This window comes from Aphelocoma coerulescens, chromosome 9 (genome assembly GCF_041296385.1).
Source record: "Aphelocoma coerulescens isolate FSJ_1873_10779 chromosome 9, UR_Acoe_1.0, whole genome shotgun sequence".
Lineage (NCBI taxonomy): Eukaryota > Metazoa > Chordata > Aves > Passeriformes > Corvidae > Aphelocoma > Aphelocoma coerulescens.
The window spans coordinates 2898337-2919821 of NC_091023.1; the positions used below are offsets into that span (position 1 = coordinate 2898337).

General features: G+C 57.2%; 1 protein-coding gene across 2 annotated transcripts; it reads left to right on the top strand.

Moving 5' to 3' along the window:
- Positions 1 to 104: 104 nt before the first annotated feature.
- Positions 105 to 7844, top strand: AMOTL2 (angiomotin like 2). Of its 2 annotated transcripts, none has more exons than XM_069024427.1 (10): positions 105 to 161; positions 1166 to 1965; positions 3294 to 3516; positions 4009 to 4153; positions 4293 to 4385; positions 5018 to 5313; positions 5416 to 5708; positions 5836 to 6047; positions 6343 to 6486; positions 6675 to 7844. In XM_069024427.1, the coding sequence occupies exons 2-10, from the start codon at positions 1253 to 1255 to the stop codon at positions 6731 to 6733; spliced, it is 2178 nt and encodes a 725-aa protein (XP_068880528.1). In that variant the 5' UTR covers positions 105 to 161; positions 1166 to 1252; the 3' UTR covers positions 6734 to 7844. The 2 variants fall into 2 exon arrangements, with proteins under 2 accessions (XP_068880528.1, XP_068880529.1); XM_069024428.1 differs by having other exon boundaries at positions 6346 to 6486.
- Positions 7845 to 21485: the final 13641 nt, after the last annotated feature.

The window sequence follows — 21485 nt, forward strand, 5'->3', positions numbered from 1 at the left end:
TGCCGCTCCCGCTCCCGGCCGCGCTCCTGCGCGGCGGCGGCCCCGGGGCGGAGCGGGGCGGGACCGGCCCCACATTCCGGGCATAGCAGCGCCCGGCCCGGCCCCCGCGGCCCCGGGACGCCCAGAGCCGCCGCAGCACCGCTCCGCTCCGCCATGCCCCGGTGAGTTCTGCCGCCGGGACCCCCGACCGGCACCGGGACCCCCCGGCACCGGGAATGCCCCGGCACTGGGACCCCCCTGACCGGCACCGGGACCCCCCCGACCGGCATCGGGACCCTCAGGCACCGGGAATCCCCCGGTACTGGGACTCTCCCCCGACCGGGATCCGAGACCCCCCCCCCCCCCGGCACGGGGATGCCCCTCGGAGAAAGGACGCCCACCCGCCACCGGGAACCCCCCAGCAGGGATCGGGACCTCCCTCAGCACCGGGACCCACCCGGATCAGCAACCCCGGGACCGGGACCCCCCCTGAACCGAGGTGCTCCCAGCACAGGACTGGGACACCCCCCCTCCCCCCCACCTCCGGGACTGGGACTCTTCGACCGGGATCGAACCCTCCCGGCCCAGGGAAGCCCCCAGCCGGTACTGGGATCCCTCCACGGGAAAAGGACGCCCCTCGGAACCGGGATCCTTCTCCCTGGGACCGGGACGTACCCCCCTCCCCGGCACTTGGACCCTCCCGGGGAAAAGACCCTCTCCCATGCCGGATCTACCCCCAGGGACTGGGAACCCTCCCGGCACTCTCCCAACCGGGACCGGAACATCCCCACAACACCTAGAGCCCCCCCGGAAAAATCCCAGGACCCTCCCCATGGTCCAGGAGAGTCCAGGACCTCCATGTCCGTGGCCGGGGATGCGGGGTCCTCCCCATCTCCCGGTGGCTCTGTGCCGGGAGTCGCTTCATCCCCCATTCCCGGGCCAGTGCCAGTCTCAGGTCCATGGGGCGCCAGCTCCGGAGCCAGCCCCAGCTGCCAGCCCCGGCCCCGGGTGCACCGAGAGTGCCGGTGCTCGGCCACCCCACCGCGGGAGGCTGCTCCGCTCTCCCAGTGCCGCCACGGGATTCCACTCCTCCGGCACGTCCCGGCAAACAACCCCGAGTCCATCAGGATCCGCGCCGTGTCCTGCCCCGACTGCTTCCCGACAATCCCGTTTTTCCCTCTTGCAGGTGTCTCGGCGTGGCCAGTTGCTGTTGAGGTCCCCCGGGACGCCCTTCTCGGGTGGAAACGTGGCTCTGCCGCCGGCACGGACGGACATGAGGACGGCGGAGGACTCGAACGGGACGGTCCTGCACCGCCTGATCCAGGAGCAGCTGCGCTATGGGAATCTCACGGAGAACCGCACTCTGCTGGCCATCCAGCAGCAGGCCCTGCGCGGCGGCGGGGCCGGCGGGGCCGGGAGCCCCCGCTCCTCCCTGGAGAGCCTCAGCCCGGAGGAGAGCCAGATGGTGCAGCAATCCACGCGGCAGGAGCCGCAGGGCCAGGAGCATCACTCCGACCACGTCTACTTGGAGAACAGCGTCTATCGGCTCTGCCCGCCCAAGGGCGAGGAGCTGCCCACCTACGAGGAGGCCAAGGCGCATTCCCAGTTCTTCGCCTCGCAGCGGGGAGCGGCCGGCACGGGGGTCCGGGCTGAGAACGCCCCGCGCGGGGCCGAGAGCGGGGCCCGGCGCCCGGACGAGGGGCTGAAGGACCTGAAGCACGGCCACGTGCGGTCGCTGAGCGAGCGGCTCATGCGGATGTCGCTGGAGCGCAACGGGGCCAAGGCGCAGAGCCCCATCAGCGCTTCCCACAGCTTCCCGCAGCTCTCCCGGCAGCTCGTCCCCCTGCGCGGGCAGCACCCCGAGGGCACGGAGCCGCGGGGACCGCCCCCGGAGTATCCCTACGTCATCCCTTCCCAGGACGCTTACCTGGCTGAGCCCCGACCCTGCTCCCGGGAAGGGCCTGGATTTCAGCATCCCGAAATCAGGTAAATTGTGGCCCCTGGGCTCTGCTTTTGGATGCCTCCCAGGAGTGTCCGGGATGGATGCTTGGAACTTGCAGGATGTGAAGGGCAGTGGGGGCCCAGAGCAGCTGCTCTTGTCCTCACTGGCTCAGGCCATGGGGGTCTGCTGGGAGCCCCCCACTCTGCTCCTGTCCCCAGTTCCCCCAGCACGGCTAGGCTTTTCCAACCAGTGATGAAAATCCCATTCCCTCAGCAGACCCTGCCCCGTCCCCATGCATCGGGAGGAATCTGGGGGTAACTTAGAGGTTAATCTAGGAACTGGAAACAGCCCAGGAAGCAGCTAAATGTGGAATAGGTATGGGGCAGGGCAGAAGACAAATATGCTCCCTGCTCCACAGAAACCCATCCCATGGTCCTGAGCTGGGAATGTCCATGTAATTCAGAATTGCTGCTGAGCAGAGCCTGGGCTGGTGCCAGGTGGTCCGTGTTCCCTCTGGCAGCTCAGTGCCTCTGGCAAAGCCCCAGGCTGACTGTGAGGTGGACATCTGGGGGTTCGGGCATTGCCTGGAATTTGAGGAGGTCTGGAAACAACCTCTTCCAGTGTGGAAAATGATGGGAAGAAGGGAATTTGTGGCTCAATGAGAGGACACGCTGCTCCCAGCCCTGCTGATGTATCCAGGCAGAGAGCGATAGCATCTCCAGCAGGAAAACCTTCTCCTTCCAGGGAACAAAGAGGGGAAGGGGAGCTGCGAGGAAGATGTATTTATTCTTCCTTGCTCCGATATCATCCCGCAGGAATGCAGGCCCTTGGCAGGCAGCCCACGGGGGAGCGTAGCGGGGCCGGGCTGTGCACAGCCACCCTGCTCAGGGTATTCCAGGTGGCATGTTGAGGTGGGATGCTGGAGCAGTGGCACAAGGGGCAGCCAGGCTGTCCTGGCCCCTCCAAATATAGAAAGGACGTATCCATAGCTGGGCAGTGAGGACCTATGCCAGCAGCCCTTGCTTCGTCCAGAAAATAAGGAAAATGGGGAGCGCTGCCGACTTCCAAGGTGCATCCTATACCAGGCTGCCTGCAGCATTCCCAGGAAGAGAGGAGCCTGGGGGGTTGGGAGCCCATCCAGACCCACTGGCCCGGTCCTGGAGGGGTCAGGTCAAGGCATCCCTGCAAGACGGGATTTGTGGTTACAGAGCAAGCACTTCCCAGCTCTAAAAAGCAGGATAGGCACTTCCCAGAGCCTCCCTCCTCCTTTGAGGTGACTTGGAGGCACCAGCATGTGCTTGGTGAGATGCTGGAGTTGCAGCCAGCTCTCCCACCCTGCCAAACCTTGACACCCTCTCCTCCCCCGCTGCAGGGTGCTGCCCACTCCGGTGCCAGCCGCATTCCTGCCGCTGTGTCCGAGCGCACTGGGTCCAGCCGGCGTGGAGGCCCTGGTCAGCGCCCAGGCGGTGTCAGCCGGCAGCCGCCTGGCCCGGGCAGACGCCGTCCTGCGAGAGAATGAGAGGCTCCAGCGGGAGAGCGAGAAGCTGCGGCGGGAGCTGGAGAGCTGTGCCGAGAAGGCGAGCCGCATCCAGAAGGTGAGGGAATGGTGGCAGCCCCTGCCCGGGGGATGCTTGACCAGCTGCTGTGAAAATTCAGCCCCTTTAGTGATTTAATCCCTTCTCCTCCTCCCTCCGGCGGCTTGTTCCCCTCGGAGCAGCTGCAGCGCGGCAGCCGGGACTGGGGAGAAGGAGCCCATTCTCCAGTGACCCTCTCCCTCCGCCTGTCCCCCCATCCCAGCCGCCACAGAAAGCCCTTTGTGTGGCCATGTACAAGGGGTGGCTGTTCCCCGTGGCCGGGCTACAGCAGAACCAATGTCTGTGGAGAGACTCTTCCGTAAGAAAAAAGACAGGAAAAATCATTTCCCCTCCCCCCCCAAAATATGTGCTGGGGATCAATTTGGGGTACACTGAGCTCCTCTGGCAGCTCTGGTTGGGCTGAGCACCCCGGCGGAGCTTTGGCTGGCATGTCCCTTTCCTTTCCTCATTCCATGAATATCTAACCCTGGCCTGTCCCTTCCTCCACCCCAGCTGGAGAGCGAGATCCAGCGCATCTCCGAGGATTATGAAAACCTCGTCAAGGCATCTTCCAAGCGGGAAGCCTTGGAGAAAGCCATGAGAAACAAGAGAGATTGTGAGATGCGACGGCTCCAGGATTTCAACCGGGACCTGAAAGGTGAAGGACCCTCTGTGTCCCCATTGCTGTGGGTGCTCTGTGTCCCCTGGCTGTTTCCATGGGAAACCAGGCTTTCCCCACTTCCTCCAGCCAAAATCTTGTATTTAAATCTTAATTGGGTTTGATTGTTTTGGACCAGAACGGTTGGAATCGGCGAACAAGCAGCTGGCCAGCAAGACCCAGGAAAGCCAGGAGAGCAACCAGGGCAGCGTGGCCAAACTCCTGGCACAGAGTAAGTCCCGGGGGACACCCATCCTTGCCCGGCTCCCCGTGGCATCTGCGAGCGGGGCTCGGCTGGAGGAGGAGGCGGGTGTCGGGGCGGCAGCTCTCGCCCTTCCCCAGGGGGGATGGAGCAGCTCTTGGCGCTGGACTCGAGCCATTAATCCCGGCGGCCGGCCGGCGGCGTGACCCGCATTCCGCACATTCCTGCCGCAGCGCCGGCTCTTCCAGCACCGAGCCCGCACTCCCGCCCCACGCCGGCCCGGCCGTTCTCTGCTTCCTCCCTCCTGCACTTCGCAGCCGTGCCAGCCTGGGCTTTTCTGGGGGAAAGTGTACCTACATTTCAGCAGAGAGACGTGGTGTTGCTGTTAGCAGGAGGAATTGCCTCCCCTTCCCTAAGGTGGCTGGATTCACGCTAGGCAGGTTTCACCCTTCCCGAGCTAAAATTTAGGCTGGAATGTGGCACGTGGACTCTTTTGGCCATCTGCCCAAGTGGCTTGGAATGCCCCTGACCCCCATTTGATAGACGATCTGGAGGAAGGGGTGGCACGGCCAGATGTCGGGGAGCAAAGAATCTCTGCAGGGCTTCATGGATCAGCCTTAGGGAAGCCAAATGTCTGAGACTTGTGGGGGGTTTTTTTGCAGGCTATGAGCACCAGCAGGAGAAGGAGAAGCTGGAGCGGGAGGTGTCCCTGCTGCGCAGCGCCAACGAGGACCAGCGTCGGCGGGCAGAGCTGCTGGAGCAGGCGCTGGGCAGCGCCCAGGCGCGGGCGGCCAAGGCAGAGGCCGAGCTCCGGAAGAAACGAGCCTACGTGGAGAAGGTGGAGCGGCTGCAGGCAGCCCTGGGCCAGCTCCAGGCCGCCTGCGAGAAGCGGGAGCAGCTGGAGCTGCGGCTCCGCACCCGCCTGGAGCAGGAGCTGAAGATGCTGCGGGCTCAGCAGGTGGGTGCTGGCGAGCCACAGTGGGTCCGGCAAGGCACGGCGGGTGCTGCGTCCTCCCAGCACCTCCTCATCCTCACCGGGGCTTTGTTTTGGCTGCTGCAGAGGCAGGCGGGCGCTGCAGGCGGGGGGACGCCAGAGTTGAGCGCCCACACGCTGTCGGAGCAGCTGAGGGAGAAGGAGGAGAAGATCCTGGCGCTGGAGGCCGACATGACCAAGTGGGAGCAGAAGTACCTGGAGGAGTGCACCATGCGCCAGTTCGCCATGGACGCCGCAGCCACGGCGGCCGCCCAGCGCGACACCACCCTCATCAGCCACTCCCCGCGGCACTCCCCCAACAGCAGCTTCAACGAGGACCTTCTCCTGGCCAGCCACAAGCACCAGGAGATGGAGAATAGGTTTGTCCCACCTTGCCAGAGGCATTTTGCCCCCATCAAGCTTTCTCTGTGGTCTGGTTGGGCAGTGCCTGGATCCTTCTCTCCCTATCCAGCTCTTCTCCCAGCTTCTGCCTTTCCTCCTCTCCAGGTTAAAAGCCCTTCATGCCCAAATCCTGGAGAAGGATGCTGTCATCAAGGTCCTGCAGCAGCGCTCACGGAGGGATCCCAGCAAAGCCCTTCAGGGCTCCCTGCGGCCGGCCAAATCCGTGCCCTCCATCTTTGCCGCCTCCGCCGCCCCGAGCTGGCCGGGGGCTGGCCAGAGTGACCGGTCATCTGAGGGCAGCTCCCGTGGCAGCACAGGTACACACGGACACCTGCCCGCTCGCTACCTTCACTTGGCAGTGGGGACATGCTTGCAATTTTCCCCTGTGGTTTTGGAGTTAGAGCTTGGGGAGGGGGATTTCCTCCAGGACCAGCCAGCAATCACAGAATCCCAGAATGGTTTGGGTTGGAAGGGTCCTTAAAGCCTATCTCATTCCACCCCCTGCCATAGGCAGGGACGCCTTCCACTAACCCAGGTTGCTTCAAGCCCCATCCAACCTGGCCTTGAAAACTTGAATCCCTTGCCTTGAATCCATAACAGACTCTCCTTCAGCAGGCAAAGCCACCGCTGAAGGGACAGCAGTGTCCACTGCCCTTCCCTTGCCATCCCACTCCAAGCACGGCAGCAAGGACGGCAGCACGCAGACAGACGGAGCGGCCGGGAGCAGCGGGCAGGGCGAGGGCACCGGTGTGCTGGGTGAGTCCCCCCGGATGGCACGGGGCAGGGAGTTGGGGGGCCCCAGCACGTGGGCTCAGCATGCCTGGGATGGGCTTTGCACAAGCACCAGTGCTTTTTAAGGCATTTTTAAAGCCCCAGTTAAGTGGGGTGGGTTCGAATCCCTGCGAATCCCTGCGAAACCCTGTGAATCCCTTCTTTCTCTGCAGAGAGCTCAGCTGCTGCCAGAGCCCCAGACCTGTCTGACATGGTGGAGATCCTGATTTAGGGCCACCCCGGGCTGCACGGTGGCCTCTCCACCCTTCCTGCCAGCATGTCGGGATGGAGAAGCCTCTGGGAAGGAGGGACCGAGCCGGGAGCTCAGCGGTGTCCCCTCGGCCGGTCTCGGCAGTGACTCCGGTGTGTGGGAGGGTCACTGCCCCCCTCAGTGCCCACACGGGTCCCCGGCTGCGCGGGGCGCGCTGGAGCCCGGGGACCCCGTGGTGGCTCCATCCCCATCCCGGCTCCATCCCGGCTCCATCCCCATCCCAGACCTCTGGGTCTTGGCCATCCACACCCACCCAGGTGCTTGGCTTCCAACTGGAAAATCCCTCTCTGATCGCCCGAACTGTACCCACAAGCTGAAGTCTGCGCACGAGGGCGGAGCCGGGAGGGATCTTCCCTGGGTCCCATCAACCACCTGGATCCACGTGGCCAAGCCGAGCACCAAACTTCCATCACCTGCATCCTGCTCCTGGGTTTTCATCACGGGTGGGCGAGGGCTTTGTGATGGGGTGACAGTGAAACAAAAATGACAACGGAGGGAATGAAAGGTGGAGGAAAAGCAGAGGTGAAAGGCTCCGAGGGTGCCGATGGAGGCAGCGGGATGTGCTGCCCCTCTCCTGGCTGCATCCCCCAGCTACTGGCAGCTGGCTTCTGCCCGTAGCCAGCGCCGACATCCTGCTCCTCGGAGCTTCCCATCCTTGCCCTTCATGTAAATATATATATTTTTCTTTATTTCTTTCCCCTTTCAACGTGTGCATTTGCTGGCCAACTGCATTTTTTATTTCTCTCTCCCCAGACACGTAAAAAATGCGTTCGGTTCTCGTGCATTGTTTACAAAATGGAAAAGAAACAAAAAGTTATGAAAGAGGAAAAAAACCCCCAAACCCCATGACTTAATATATTTTATATTAATATTGGTATTTCTTTTTAAGTATTTTTTTCGTGCTGTGAACTTTTTTTCCTGCCAAAGATGACAAGTTCTCGTTTGTGCGTTTTAAGTTATCTTTAAGTATTTAAACATAAACCTGGCTGTTTCGTTACGCCGCCCTATACCGAGATTGCTGTAGCATTCCACTTGGTATAACAATATTTTAATAAAAAAACCCAAATATTGATCCATGGATTTTCTTTTCTTCCATGCCATGGGGAGAGATGGAGGTGCTGCCATGGGAAGAGGGTTTGGGGGTGCTGACCCCCTGGTTCACATGTCCTTCCCAGCTCCCCAGGGCAGAGATTTGGGGTGCAGCTACATGGGAGAGGAGAAAAATGCTCAAGAACATTTCTGCATTCCCCAAAATCCCATTGGGATCCCATTCCCCCGAGCTTCATGGGGGAAAAGGATGGAGTTGCCTGAAAGTGTTGATGAAGTTTCCTTCCTGCTCTGGCATCCCTGTGTCCTTGGTTTCTGCATCTTCATGACCCTGCATCCCTGTGTCCTCAATCCCTGCACCCTGGTGTCCTTGATCTGTGCATCCCATAACTGCATCCTAGTGGGATCCTTCTCTTCTTCCTCACAACACCCCTTCCTGCCCTCCTAAGCCCCTGCCACAGGGACTCCCTGATGTCTTCCAACATGGATGGACCTGGTCCTCAAGCTCTCCTTGGCTTTGTCAGCCATCTCCAAGCCCTTCCCCCTCTGCCTGGCTCCTTGATCTTCCAGAAGACCAGAAGTTTTCCAGGTGTTGGACTTCTATTTTCTAACACCTGTGGTGTTAATGCTTCCCAGGGAACATCCTTGGGGACTCTGCCCTGTCCAGCCAGGCCGAGGCTTTCCCTTTGTGCATCCCTTGGCATTAACTGGCAGCTCATCTTTGTTATCCCACTGTCCCTGGAGACTTTGTGCTCTGCAGTGGGGTTTAGCTTGGATTATGTGGAACAGCAGCATCAGAAACCAGTTTTGCTGCCAGCTCCTCCATGGAACACAGAATCACGGAATCATGGAATCGTTTAGGCTGGAAAAGCACTTTTAAGATCATCAAGTCTGACTGTTAAGCCAGCACTGCCAAAGCCACCACTAAACCACGTCCCCAGGTACCACATCTACATGTTTTTGAATGCTTCTGAGGATGGTGATTCCATCCCTTCCCTGGGCAGGATGCCTTAGGACTTCATCGAGGATCACTGGTCTTGGCGGGACAGCGATGCTGAATCTCAGCTCAGCCCCACCCTTCCCACTCAGGAATCTGGAAGGAGTGGGGCTAAAAGATGAAAATCTGGGGCAGGTTAGGGAGACTTGGAGCCGGGATCCTCCTTGCACCCATGGCTTCTCCTGAGTGTTGCAAGCAGGAAAATAAGCTCCGCCCATGCAGAAGGCTGAAGAGGACCCTGAAACGGGGCCAGGGATGGGAAGAAGAGGGTGGGAAGCTCACAGGGAATTGCTGAGGTTGGGAATATGTCTGGAGGATCCTGGCGGCCTCCAGCCAGGGCTGTACCTGCCCTGCCTCCCCCAGCTCCTGCCGCTCCAGAGCCCGGGAAGGCCGGCAGCATTCCTGGCATTCCGCAGCTCTCACACCCCACGCTTTATTTACCCGAATCCGGATGCAGATTGGCCTGGCTGCAGGTCTGGTTGTTTGCAGGGAGCTTTCTGGGACCAGGGATTCAGGAAATGGGTTCCTGTTGAGAGCTTTGCCCATTGATCCTCACCCCCAGGGCTCTCAGTCTCTGGCCGTCAGAAAGAAGTACAAAGCCCATCTGTGGATCCAGGAATCGGGCCATAGGGAGAGGATTCCTAAATCCAGCAGGTAGAGCAGGAGGTCCCGGCTCCTCCTGCCACACTTTCCGAGGAGCCTTGTGCTTTGGTAGGGATGCTGTTCAGCCAGAGCAACACCCAAAAGGAGCTCCACACCTTGGCCATGGAAGCTGCTGTGGGGGTGTGTTTTCACCTGCTCCGTCGCTCTGTCCTCACAGGCATTTCCGTCTGCCCTTCCCACACCGTCTCCCTGGATTTCACCATCGGCATTGCCTGGACCCACTGTCCTTTACCCCGTGTCCTTGTCACCATGGCATGGCTGAAATACCACGTGGAAGCCAAACCTCCTGCTCCCATCCTGGTGCCTGTGATCTCTATGTCCTTGATGCTTGCACCCTTGTGTCCCTGCATCCCTGTGTCCTCAATCTCTGCATCCTTGTGTCCCTGCATCCCTGTATCTTTCTGTTTCTGTGTCCTTGATCTCTCCATACCTGTATCCCTGCATCCCTGCGTCCTCAATCTCTGCATCCCTGTTACCCAGTATCCCTGTGTTCTTGTTCTCAGCATTCCCATGTGTCCTAGAGCCCTGCATCCCTGTACCCTCAATCCTTGCATCCCTGTCTAGGAGACAGGGCTCCCATGCCCTGGAAAGGGGTGCTGGAGATGCCTGCAGAGCTGCTGGCTGGGCTGGCTCCTGGATGCAACTCTTCCTGTGGGCTGCACATCTGCATCCCTGGAGAGACGGGAAAGGGCCAGCAGGCTCTGCTCCAAGTGCCACCAGTGTCACCTTGGTGGCTTTGGGTGGGATGCCCTATCCCAGGGCAGCAGCTCTTGTGGGTGACAGGGAGATGGCTCCACTGCTCCAGGGCTGTCTGGGGAGTTCTGGTCCCTCTGTGGTCACAGTGGGCTGGGACAAGGCCAAGGATCTCCTTGGGGTTCCCTGGCCATCCACCAAGCCCCATTCCCAGCCAGGAACACCTCATGCCCTTGGTGTCACACCACAGCAGCCTCTCTGCAGCTTTGGTTCCTGCTTTTCCTCATTTCTCTTTGGAGAACATTGGAACTTGGTCCTTGGAGCATCCTGGAATTTTGGAAGGTCCTTTGTGGGCCCGAGTTCTTCCTCATCCTCTCCTTGTGCAACCCCCCCTCCTTTTCCAATTGCTGAATGCTAGAGCTGAATGGGGAAAGAGAAGCTCATCACACCCTCCTTCCTATGGGAAGTGGTTTAAAAAACAAAAAATCCTCACCGGAATTTGGGAGAAAGGGAATTTCACCCCCCTTCCAAATAATCCTGATCCTCACGGGGGAAGTCTGGCAAGGCTGTGGGCCAGCCCTGCAGCCGCTTCCCAGCAAACCAGTCAGGCAAACCGGGTGCTTTCTCTCGCCTCAAGTCCCAGCTTGCTCGTTGGACTGGCAGGAATGAAGCTCTCCCCGCTGGTCCTGCTGAACCCTTCCCTTCCCCCTCCCTCCCTCTCTCATCCCACCCCTTTCCCGGAGGTCCCCCAGGCCTCCAGGCTCCTCTCTGTGTCCAGAGCTGGTTGGGGGCTGCTCCCTGGGCTTTCTTCTGCCAGAGGGTCAATGCTCCCTTCCCGAATTCCTTTCATTGGGCTTCGCATTCCATTGCAGAATGAGCCACCCCAAGGTGTCCCCTCCCTGCAGAACATCAGCATGTCTTGATTTTTGCATTCCCATGACCCTGCACCCCTCTATCTTCAATCTCTGCACCCCTGTTCCCTCAGTCTTTGCACCCCTGTCCCCCTGGCTTCCCATGCCCCTACGAGGGGGTGGCTGGACATGCCTGCTGAGCACTGGAGATGTCTCTGTGGCAGGGATGGGATGGCAAGATGGGGGTTGTTATTTCGGGGTTGGCCATGACGCCCTCCGGGATGCTCCATCCACTCAGCCTTGGAGCATGCTTGGGAGCTCCCTCCCCACCGTCCCCAGCCCCAGGTCCTCCTGAAACCCTTCCTCCAGGACTCTTGGTGGAGTGGGGACTGTCCAGGTGTCATGGTGGGGCCGTGCTCCTGCTCTCACAGCCAGGATCAGCACCAGGGCTTTGCTGGGCTCAGCAGAAGTGGTCGGGCCCGCGGTGCGAGCGCGGCAAATTCCTCATTCCTCTTGCCTGCGCTGTGCTGCCTGCCTGCCATCTTTGCATGCAAACAGTAAACAGGCTGTTATTATCCTGGATGCTTTGAATAACTGTGGCTATTTTTTCTCTTCCCAGTATTCTAAAAAGGCAAAAAATTCCCTGCGGTTTCTGAGTCAACTTTTTTTCCTCGCTCTCTTTTCTTTCCTTCCCACCACCTCTGTGACCTTGAAAAACCAGGCGGATGAGCTCCCTGGCTGTCTCTGCTTGCACCCGCTCCCCAGCTGTGCTCTGGCTGCTGCTCCTGCTGCTCCCCGTGGCCGGCAACAAGGGAATTCAGGGCTGAGCCTGGTGGTGGAGCAACACTGGCATGGCAGTGGTGGGCAGGATCTGGCCTGCTGGGCATCTTGCTCATCTCCTTCCCTGGATGAGGAGCTAGGGATGCTCAAGGAGGTGTTAGGGATGCCAGAGGAGGCTGGGGATGCTTGAGGAGCTGGGGATGCTGGAGGTGCTGGGGATGCTGGAGGAGGACGGGGATGCTGAAGGCACTGGGGATTCTGAACGTGCTGGGGATGCCAGAGGTGGTGGGGATGTTGGAGGAGGATGGGGATGCTGAAAGCACTGGGGATTCTGGATGTGCTGGGAATGCTGAAGGTGCTGGGAATGCTGGAGGTGCTGGGGATGCTGGAGGTGCTGGGGATGTTGGAGGAGGATGGGGATGCTGAAAGCACTGGGGATTCTGGATGTGCTGGGGATGCTCACAGATGCTGGGATTGCTGGAGGTGCTGGGGATGCTGGAGGTGCTGGGGATCCTGGATATGCTGGGGATGTTGGAGGAGAATGGGGATGCTGAAGCCACTGGGAATTCTGGAGGTGCTGGGGATGCTGGAGGTGCTGGGGATGTTGGAGGAGGATGGGGATGCTGAAAGCACTGGGAATTCTGGACATGCTGGGGATGTTCACGGGTGCTGGGAATGCTGAAGGCACTGGGGATGCTGGAGGTGCTGAGGATGCTCGAGGAGGTTTGGGATGCCCAAGGATGCTGGGGATCCTTGCGGTTCTGGGAATCACTGAGGTGTGGGGGGTGCTGGAGGTGGCCAGGGATGGTGAAGGCGCTGGGGGTGCTCCGATGGGTGCAGCTCACACAGACACCTGGGGCAGGAGCATGGGATGCTGCCTGTGCTCTTTGCTTTGCATCCCCAGGAGCTGGAAGGATGTGGGCAGCTGGGGGTTGAGAGGGACATGGGAACAGCCTGAGCATCCAGCCCTTGCAGGCAGCAGGTATTCCCTGCTTTACTCCACAGGTCCCCTGACAGGTCTGAGACTCCTTCCTTCTATTTCCTGCCTCCTCATCCTCCCTCTGAACGCTTTCCCTGGACCAGGGCTCTTGGCACAGGGTGGCAGGGGCCAGACAGAGCTTGGGATGGTGTGGAATGGCAGGAATGGGAAGGGAAGGGAAGGGAAGGGAAGGGAAGGGAAGGGAAGGGAAGGGAAGGGAAGGGAAGGGAAGGGAAGGGAAGGGAAGGGAAGGGAAGGGAAGGGAAGGGAAGGGAAGGGAAGGGAAGGGAAGGGAAGGGAAGGGAAGGGAAGGGAAGGGAAGGGAAGGGAAGGGAAGGGAAGGGAAGGGAAGGGAAGGGAAGGGAAGGGAAGGGAAGGGAAGGGAAGGGAAGGGAAGGGAAGGGAAGGGAAGGGAAGGGAAGGGAAGGGAAGGGAAGGGAAGGGAAGGGAAGGGAAGGGAAGGGAAGGGGCCTATCAGATCCTGATAGATCTGATGGAGGGTTTTTTTTGGTTGCTTGCTGAGTTTAGCTGCAGCAGGAAAATTTGAGAGGTTTGTGGCAGGTCCTGGCACACAGGGCTGGATCCAGCATGGAGCGAAAGGCAAGTCCCTGGGGCGATGGGCCACGTCCCACCACGGGGTGCTGCAACATGCTCTGGCCGAATATCTGGAGGGAACCAGGGATTAATTAACTGGATGGAGAAAAATTGTGGTCATTAGAAGTTCATTTGGAAACAAAGGGGCTTGGAAAGGGCACAAGGCTCTCAGCACTTCCTCAGCTGGATGGGGAAATGACATCCAGCCGCAGGAGATGGAGATGGCCAGAGCCACCGCTCCAGGCAGGGAAAGCCTTTAAAACCCTCCCAGCTTCATTTCCCAGGTCTCTGTCTCCCAGCACAGAGTCACTGCACACTAATGCTGCTCAGGCCATTTCAAGTGAAACTTCAGTTTCAAGTGTTTTCCCATACAGAAGTGCCTTGGTTTCTTTTTCCTTTTTTTTTTTTTTTTTTTTTTTTTTTTTTTAATTTAAAAAACTTGTCTTCTTCCTTCCAGGAAAAATTGGATGTTTGGCCTCTCTGCCCACTGCAGGGGAAACATGTCATTGTGATTTTCCTTTCCTCTCCTCCCCCCTTTGGACCTGAAACTCTTCTGAATAAACAAGTGTTTAAGAGTGCATGTTGGTTAATGAAAGAGAAGGGGCCCATATCCCACTTTCCCAGAAAATCACAGAAATACTGAATTTTCGGGAAAACATTTGGCTTCAGGCCAAAGGAAAGTTTTAACTCCCGACACCTAAAATTGTATATGTACAAAGTTTCCTTGAAACGTGGTGGGGGGGAGAATCACTTTCCTTGAATTTCCTAATTTTTCATTCGAGAAAGCTGGAGAATAAAAAAATAATCCAAGTTTCAGGGAGAAAAACACAAACAGAGAAAGGCAGAATGTGAATTTTGGCCTCAATGGAAAATGACACAGGCTGGAAAATATTCCCACCCGCATTTTTACAGCCTTAAAGTGCAATCCTGTTATTTTTTTCCCTCTTGCATAGGGTCCAGCATGAAGTAACACTACCCAGCCTAGAGATCCCATGGCATGTCGCAGGAATTTGTAAGCAACGTTGTATTTGCCGAGTAAACAGGGGTTGGGACAGAGGGTAGGTCAGGGCCACGTGTGTCCAAAGCCACTGGAGAGCAGCTCCTGCCACTTTTGGGAAGGGAGGGCAAGCCCCCACCACCCTGACAGGCCATCCTGGAACTCCAGGCATGTCTTGGATCTACCAAAAGTTTAGGAGCGTGTTTCCGAGGCAACCAAAACATTATTTTTTCCAGCTGCCCAAAAAAAAAAAAAAAAAAAAGGTGGAATTAGAGAAAAAAAAAAAAAAAAAATGGAACCATCAGAGGAAATTCTAAGAAAATGAAATCAGACGGAAAACTGGCAGGCTGGTCCCTTTCCCTGGCCCTCCCTGAGGAATGTTGGATGCATACAAGCAGGGGAGATGCTCGTGGTTGTTTCCAAGCACACCAGGGCTGCCCTGGCCAGTCGAGGCTATTCCTGAGCTGCTGCCCCATGCCCAGACCAGGAGCGGCTCCATCCCGGAATAGAGCCCCCCATGGAGATGTTACCCCCATGGCAGCTATTTTGGGTTGTGTGCCTGCAGAGTTAAATGTGTCTCCAGCACCCGGGAGGCTCCATCCCTGCAGCCCAAACACAGCTTGTCCTGCCCAAAAGCCCCAATATTTTGGTCCTTGCTCCTTCCTCTTCCATCCATTTTCCTCCCCCACTCCCTTGGCTTTGTGGCTGTTTAATCAGCAGCTTTGCTTTCCATCCCCACGTTCAGCTGGCTCCAAGGCTGAGCAGTGAGTGGAGCCATCATGGTTTGGGAATGCCCATGGATCAGTGGGGAGGAATGCTCAGCATCACCAGCACCCCAGCACAGGGCTCACCAGCAAATCAGGAAGACTGGATTGCAAATCCCAGGAATTTTTTTGTACTCTGCTCTCTTGTTTACGGCCGCTTGCAGGGTGTAATCCCTGCTGTCCTCCTCTTCTATGCCAGGCATTTGCTGGCAGCGATTCCCTGCCCTGCCACAGAGCTGCATCCAGGAGAGTGTGAGGGAAGCTGGGCAGACAATGCAGGAAAATCCACTCTGGCTTTGCAAGGTCCAAAACAGCTGTAAGGGAGGAGAAAACCCATGGGAAAGAGGGATGTGTGCCACGGCTGCAGCAGCGCTCAGGGAGGTGGCTTTGTGGTCAGGGGAACAGGAGTGAATGGGAATGGATATCTCCCTCGGGACTGCTGCACCATTGGCTGGCTTGGGAGGCTTGGAGAGAGTTTGGAGAAAGTGTCATTCTGTGGTGAAGCAAGACAGTCAGCCCATCACATCACCCCCCCCCTTGGCCTCCGTTTGCTTCCAGGCAGGAGAACCAGTCCCAACCCTTACAAACCATATGCTCTTCATGCTCCACCAAACACCATCCCCACTCCCATGGTCCAAAGACCATCTCCAGTCCATGGTCCATCTCCACTCCCAGTGCTCCTTGGAGGCTGGTGCCCTGCTATGTGGGAGAGCACTGAAAACAACCCTGAAACTGGAACATTTCCAGCTCCACAACCTCTCCTCGCTTCAGCACTGGGGATCCCTGGGGCTAGAACGAGGGATCTGTGGGGTGACCATGGCACAAACACGTAGGGATGGAATCCTGAGCATACAGGGTCCTGTTGTGCTGTGCATCCCTCTGGCTGCCCCACCCCCCCCACACACACAGAGTCGTGTGCTGCACAACCGAGGCACGGCTGTGCACGTCCCCGGCTGTCACATCTCACTCACAGGCCAGGGAACAAAATCCTGGCATGACAAAGCAGGAGAATTCCAGGGTGAGCTCTACCACCATAAAACAGTCTGGAGAAGGGAGAGCTTTGGGGTTACCCAACTGCAGCCTTCCTGTCTCTTAAGGGGCTCCAGGAGAGCTGAAAGAGAGCTGAACAAGGGCATGGAGGGACAGGACAAGGGGGAATGGCTTCCTGCTGACAGTGGGCAGCGTTAAGTGGGATATTGGGAAGAAATTCTTCCCTGTGAGGGAGGTGAGGCCCTGGCACAGGGTGCCCAGAGAAGCTGGGGCTGCCCCATCCCTGGAAGTGTTCCAGGCCAGGTTAGACAGGGCTTGGAGCAACCTGGGATAGTGGAAGGTGTCCCTGCCCATGGCAGGGGGTGGAACCAGATGCGCTTTAAGATTCCTTCTAACCCAAACGATTCTGGGATTCAGTGACTCCCTCCTGGAGACAAGAATTTGCTGGGTAACCCCGTGTGCTCCCCAAGCTTGACTTTCAGAGCATGACTAGAAAGCGCTGGCTGGCTCCAACGTGCCGAGGCAAGCGCTGCCTCTTCCTGCAGGTTCTGCAACAAACTGCTGGTGCTTTGCCTTGTGCAACACCTGGAGCCTTTCCAGAGGCTCGGCAGGTAGGGAGGTATGGGATCCTGCTCCGGGAATGCTGCCGGGTCAGCCTGCGGTCCCGCAGCGTGAGGTTGCTGCTGAGCCCTGTTCCTGGCACAGTGGGTTGGGAATGCTGCTGCACTCACCCCCTTCCCCAGGAGCAGAACCAAGGCAGATTTTATCATACCTTATTTTATTTTATCCTGTTCTTGAACAGTTACCCAGGGGCTGGGGAAAACTCTCCTCCTGTATTCAGGTTTTGTGCAAAAATTCCACAAATTCTTTCAAAACTCCCGGACTTTTTCAGCTTCCCTGCAATCTCGGGGCTTCACTGTCCTCCAAAACATGTGGAACGAGCAGCATTTCCTGGTGTTGAAATGCTGATGTAACAGAGTGGTGAATCAGTGGGGATCTTTCTGCCCGAACCATGTTGTATCACTGTTAGTGCTGAAGTTTTGCTATTTTAATCCACAAAGCCCCGCACAATCCAGCCGGAGTAAATGGCGAGTAACTTCACCGTATCCAATTTCAAACCCAGGAACTGGTGAGAACTGTATTAATGCAAAACTATTCTGGTTCATAGGACCCTGCTCCAGGCAGACAGGATGCCATGCAGTAATCCAAGCGGTGTGTAACATTATAAAGTGTATAAATAGCCCTTGCCGGGTGTGTCGGAGGGGCAGGGGGAATTAGAGGAGCTGTGTTTGCCTTGGAAAGATGAGCTGAAAGCCAGCGGTGGGCCTGAATTCACACTCAGTCCTGGTTCCTGCCACGTTACAGACACTAAAACAGGTTGGTTTTGCTTAATACCTTCAGCCTGCACTGCCTTTTCTGGGTCTTTAAGTAACACCCATCAAACTGAGGTGCTGGTCCCTAACTGCTGGTCCCCTTCCCTGCCACCGGCTCACCGAGGATGGGTTTGGCTCCTCCAGATTTAGAGCTGCCTGATGCCTTGAACCCAACTCCTCAGCCACCAGCATCCTTGTGTTCTCCCAGCTTTTCCAAGAAAAAGCTGACACAGCTGCAGATTGAGGAGCAGAGGCCATGGAGCCACCAAAACAAGGACAAATGAGTCCCCAGATGCCATGGCATGACGTGGGGAGATCCTTGGAAGTGACAGGGGAGCCCATCACCCCCAGGTTATGGCAGCCTGGTCACCAAGGGCCAAGTCCTGCTCAGATCCCAGCGTCCCCCTCCTCCAGGGTGAACGAACTCCAGTGCTGGAGTTTGGAGCGGACACTATGTCCACATTCTTCAGCCCAGGGCCGGGAATGTCAGCTCCTGTCCTGACGCCAGGAGCCTGCATTCCTCCCCGATGCTGCTCCCAAAGAATGCCAGCCCAGAGGGTGCTGGGGAGAGGGTGCCGCTCGCTCCGGGGGGATGAGGGGAGACTTGCTAAACCCGCAGAAAAGCCTTTCCCGAGCTGGCAAAGACGGGCAGGGGTTAGCACATGTGTGCTGCCGTGTGTTTACTAAACACTGCTCCCGGCGAGAGGGAATGGCTGGAATTCACCCCCTCGCTCCCCACCAGACCCCAAGGACATGCAGGCGGACCAGGGGAATTCGCTCCTCCAGCCTGTTGCCATGGCTGCATATTTCAGAGACTCAAGCAGTGAAAAAAATAAAAGAAGGAAACCAAAACATTTCAATGGGAGGGAAGAAAAATAGGAGGGGGAAAAAATGCAGAAGAGTAATGAGAAGGACGAGCGAGTCCAAGAAATGGATTAGATCATCCTTAGAAACTGGTGTCTGAGGAGTTCTCCGTAGCTCAGGCTGTTCCAATATTTACTGTGTGTTATTTAAACCATGACTCCTGGCACCAGCTGGGGCTCCGCAGCACCGCGCGCTGCTCGGGAACATTGTTAAAAGCTGGTCCGGGGCTCCAGGAGCGCTTGAGAGGGGCTGGAAGCAAAACATCCCTGTTGGCTGCGGAAGGCAGCCTGCTCCAGATGAGCTGCTGGCAGGACGGCAGCGGGGCTGTATCCTGAGAGCAGCACCCAGCGCGGAGCTGGCAAACAGCAGCGTGGGATGTAAACTCCTAAGTTATAGGATCAAATCCTTGGAGAGGCTGAGCAAGGACAGGCAAGGGCTGGCTCCAGCGTGAGAATGGAGCTGAGGGAAGCAGCGAGCCCAGCCTGAGAGAGGGTGAGATGCGCACCTGCAGGCAGGAAGGTATCCTGGCTCCTCTGATCCTGGAAGGATTTGTTGCTCTCAGTGCACTGGGTATATAAAATCACTCTGTGGGCAGTTATTTATGAGCAGGTTTTGGCACATGGATTGATATCTGTGTTTCGTGTCCGTGACACTCTGGAAAAGCATCCCTTTCTTGTGCAGAGGCAATGCACAGCATCGGGAGCCTGGAGTTCCCACTCTGGCCAGGGTGATGCAAGTCTGGCTCATGTATCCCTGTGGTACCAACTGGAGTTTGCAGGGGAGCCACAGGCATGCCAGAATCCAGCTGGATTTAAAACCCTGCAATGATCGGCACCTTTGGCTCCCGTATCTCCTGGAGGAATCTGGATCTGCAGCAATGTTTATTCTCTCGTGGGATTCCCACTGTTAATTATGTGATATGGACCGATGGTGCCATGGTCACTGCTCCATGCCAGGAGTGCCAGGGCTGTCTGACCACATGCAAGAGCTGGTCTGGAGCTGAATGCAAACAGGAATTTCCAAAGGGATGAAATCAGAGAATCAGGTTTAGGTGGGAAGGGACCTTAAAGCCCATCCTGAGCCACCCCCTGCCATGGGCAGGGACACCTTCCACTAGCCCAGGCTGCTCCAAGCCCCGTCCAACCTGGCCTTGGACACTGCCAGGGATGGGGCAGCCCCAGCTTCTCAGGGCACCCTGTGCCAGGGCCTCACCTCCCTCACAGGGAAGAATTTCTTCCCAGTATCCCATCTAACGCTGCCCTCTGGCAGTGGGAAGCCGTTCCCCCTTGTCCCGTCCCTCCATGCCCCTGTCCCAGGTCCCTCTGCAGCTCTCCTGGAGCCCCTTTAGCCCAGGAAGGTGCAGCGAGGCAATCCCGGCTCCTTCCCATCCCTTCCCAGGAGCCCTCAGCGTGAGGGTCCCTCTCCCGCGCCGACAGCGACACCTGGCGGCTCGCGCCGGGGCCCCGCGAATCCCGGGGGCCGGAGCGTGTCCCGGGCAGGGAACGGAGCTGGGAAGGGGCTGGAGCCCCAGGAGTGGCTGAGGGAGCTGGGAAAGGGGCTCAGCCTGGAGCAAAGGAGGCTCAGGGGGGACCTTGTGGCTCTGCACAAGTCCCTGACAGGAGGGGGCAGCCGGGGGGGGGGGTCGGGCTCTGCTCCCAGGGAACAGGGACAGGACAGGAGGAAACAGCCTCGAGTTGTGCCAGGGGAGGTTTTAGATTGGATATGAAGGAAAATTTCTTCATGGAAAGGGCTGTCCAGCCCTCGCACAGCTGCCCAGCTGGTGGAGTCCCCACTCCTGGAGGGATTTAAACCCCATGGGGACGTGGCACTTGGGGACATGGGTCAGCAGCGGCCTTGGCCTCGGCTGGGGGAAGAGTTGGACTCTATGGTCTTAGAGGGCTTTTCTAACCGAAATGGTTCTATGATTCCATCTTTATATTGCGTTTAGTCACCCACTCCCCATGGCGGAGCGTGGCAGTGGTGTTTTCCAGCCAAGGGCTTTTCCCCATGATTCATTAAGGAACATTTCTCCCTGTCTGGTTTCATTCTGCTCACAATAATGAGTCTTTCATGACAACGCTGTTGCATGTTCAGGACAAAGCTTATAAATGAGGGATAGGGAATCTGTTGCCTTCTCCAGGAGGGATTATCAGCATGGGCAGTGAGATGCAAATATCACCAAACTAAAAGCAGTTTTGAAAGTGAAATGCATGGCTGTAAACTGTCCATACAGCTTTCACCCCATAAAAATGCCTGTGGATGGTTTTCCAAGACCTGCTCTTTGCTTTTTTGTGGTGTTCAAGAGATGTGAAGCAGCAGAAAGTTCCTTTCCAGCTGACCTAACCTCACCCTGCCCCACGAGGAGATGCCTCCAGTAGGAAACAGGGGACGGGATTAATTGCTGTGACCCATTAGTGTCCAGCCCTGTCACCCGCAGCTCAAGAAAATGCTGAAATAAGACCTATGGAAGTGGTTCAAGGTCAGGCTTCTGCTTTACAGGGAAAACCCAAGGAAATGCAGCTTATTTTTCTCATGCAAGAGAAACAGCTGAGCACAGTGATCGCAAAGCAAGAAAATTCCCAAGGAATTTTGCCACAATGGAGACAAAATTTTAATCAGCTTGTGAAAATGTGTGAGGATCCTGCAGCCATCATCCAAACTAGGGCAAGACCCGGCCCATGAAAGTTCCTGTTTCCAGGATCCCTTCTCACTCTCTCTGGGGCTTTAAAAGATTTCCTAGCACAGAAATCAATGTGGGAATACTGGATGTTTTAAGAGAAGCATTTAAAAATGTTTGGGATTTTTTTTTATTTTTTTGAAAGAAGTTTTCATTGAATTTTGGTATACAGGGCTTCATGTGGTGGGAGCTGCTGGAGAGCAAATGGTCTGGCCAGGAAATTTCTGATGCTGAAATCACCCACGAATGGTTGGATGGGAGGAGGACAGGTTGCCTTTCCAAAGCCTTTTTCCTGACTCTTCCCACAATTTCAAGATGAGGATCTATGAAAACACAGCAGCACTGAAAGAACAGAGCCAAAGGCACAAAGCATTTTAATGAGGCAAAAACATCCTGCTAAGTCTTTTGGTTTACTGGTGTTGAGCCCGTTCCAAGCCCAAAGAA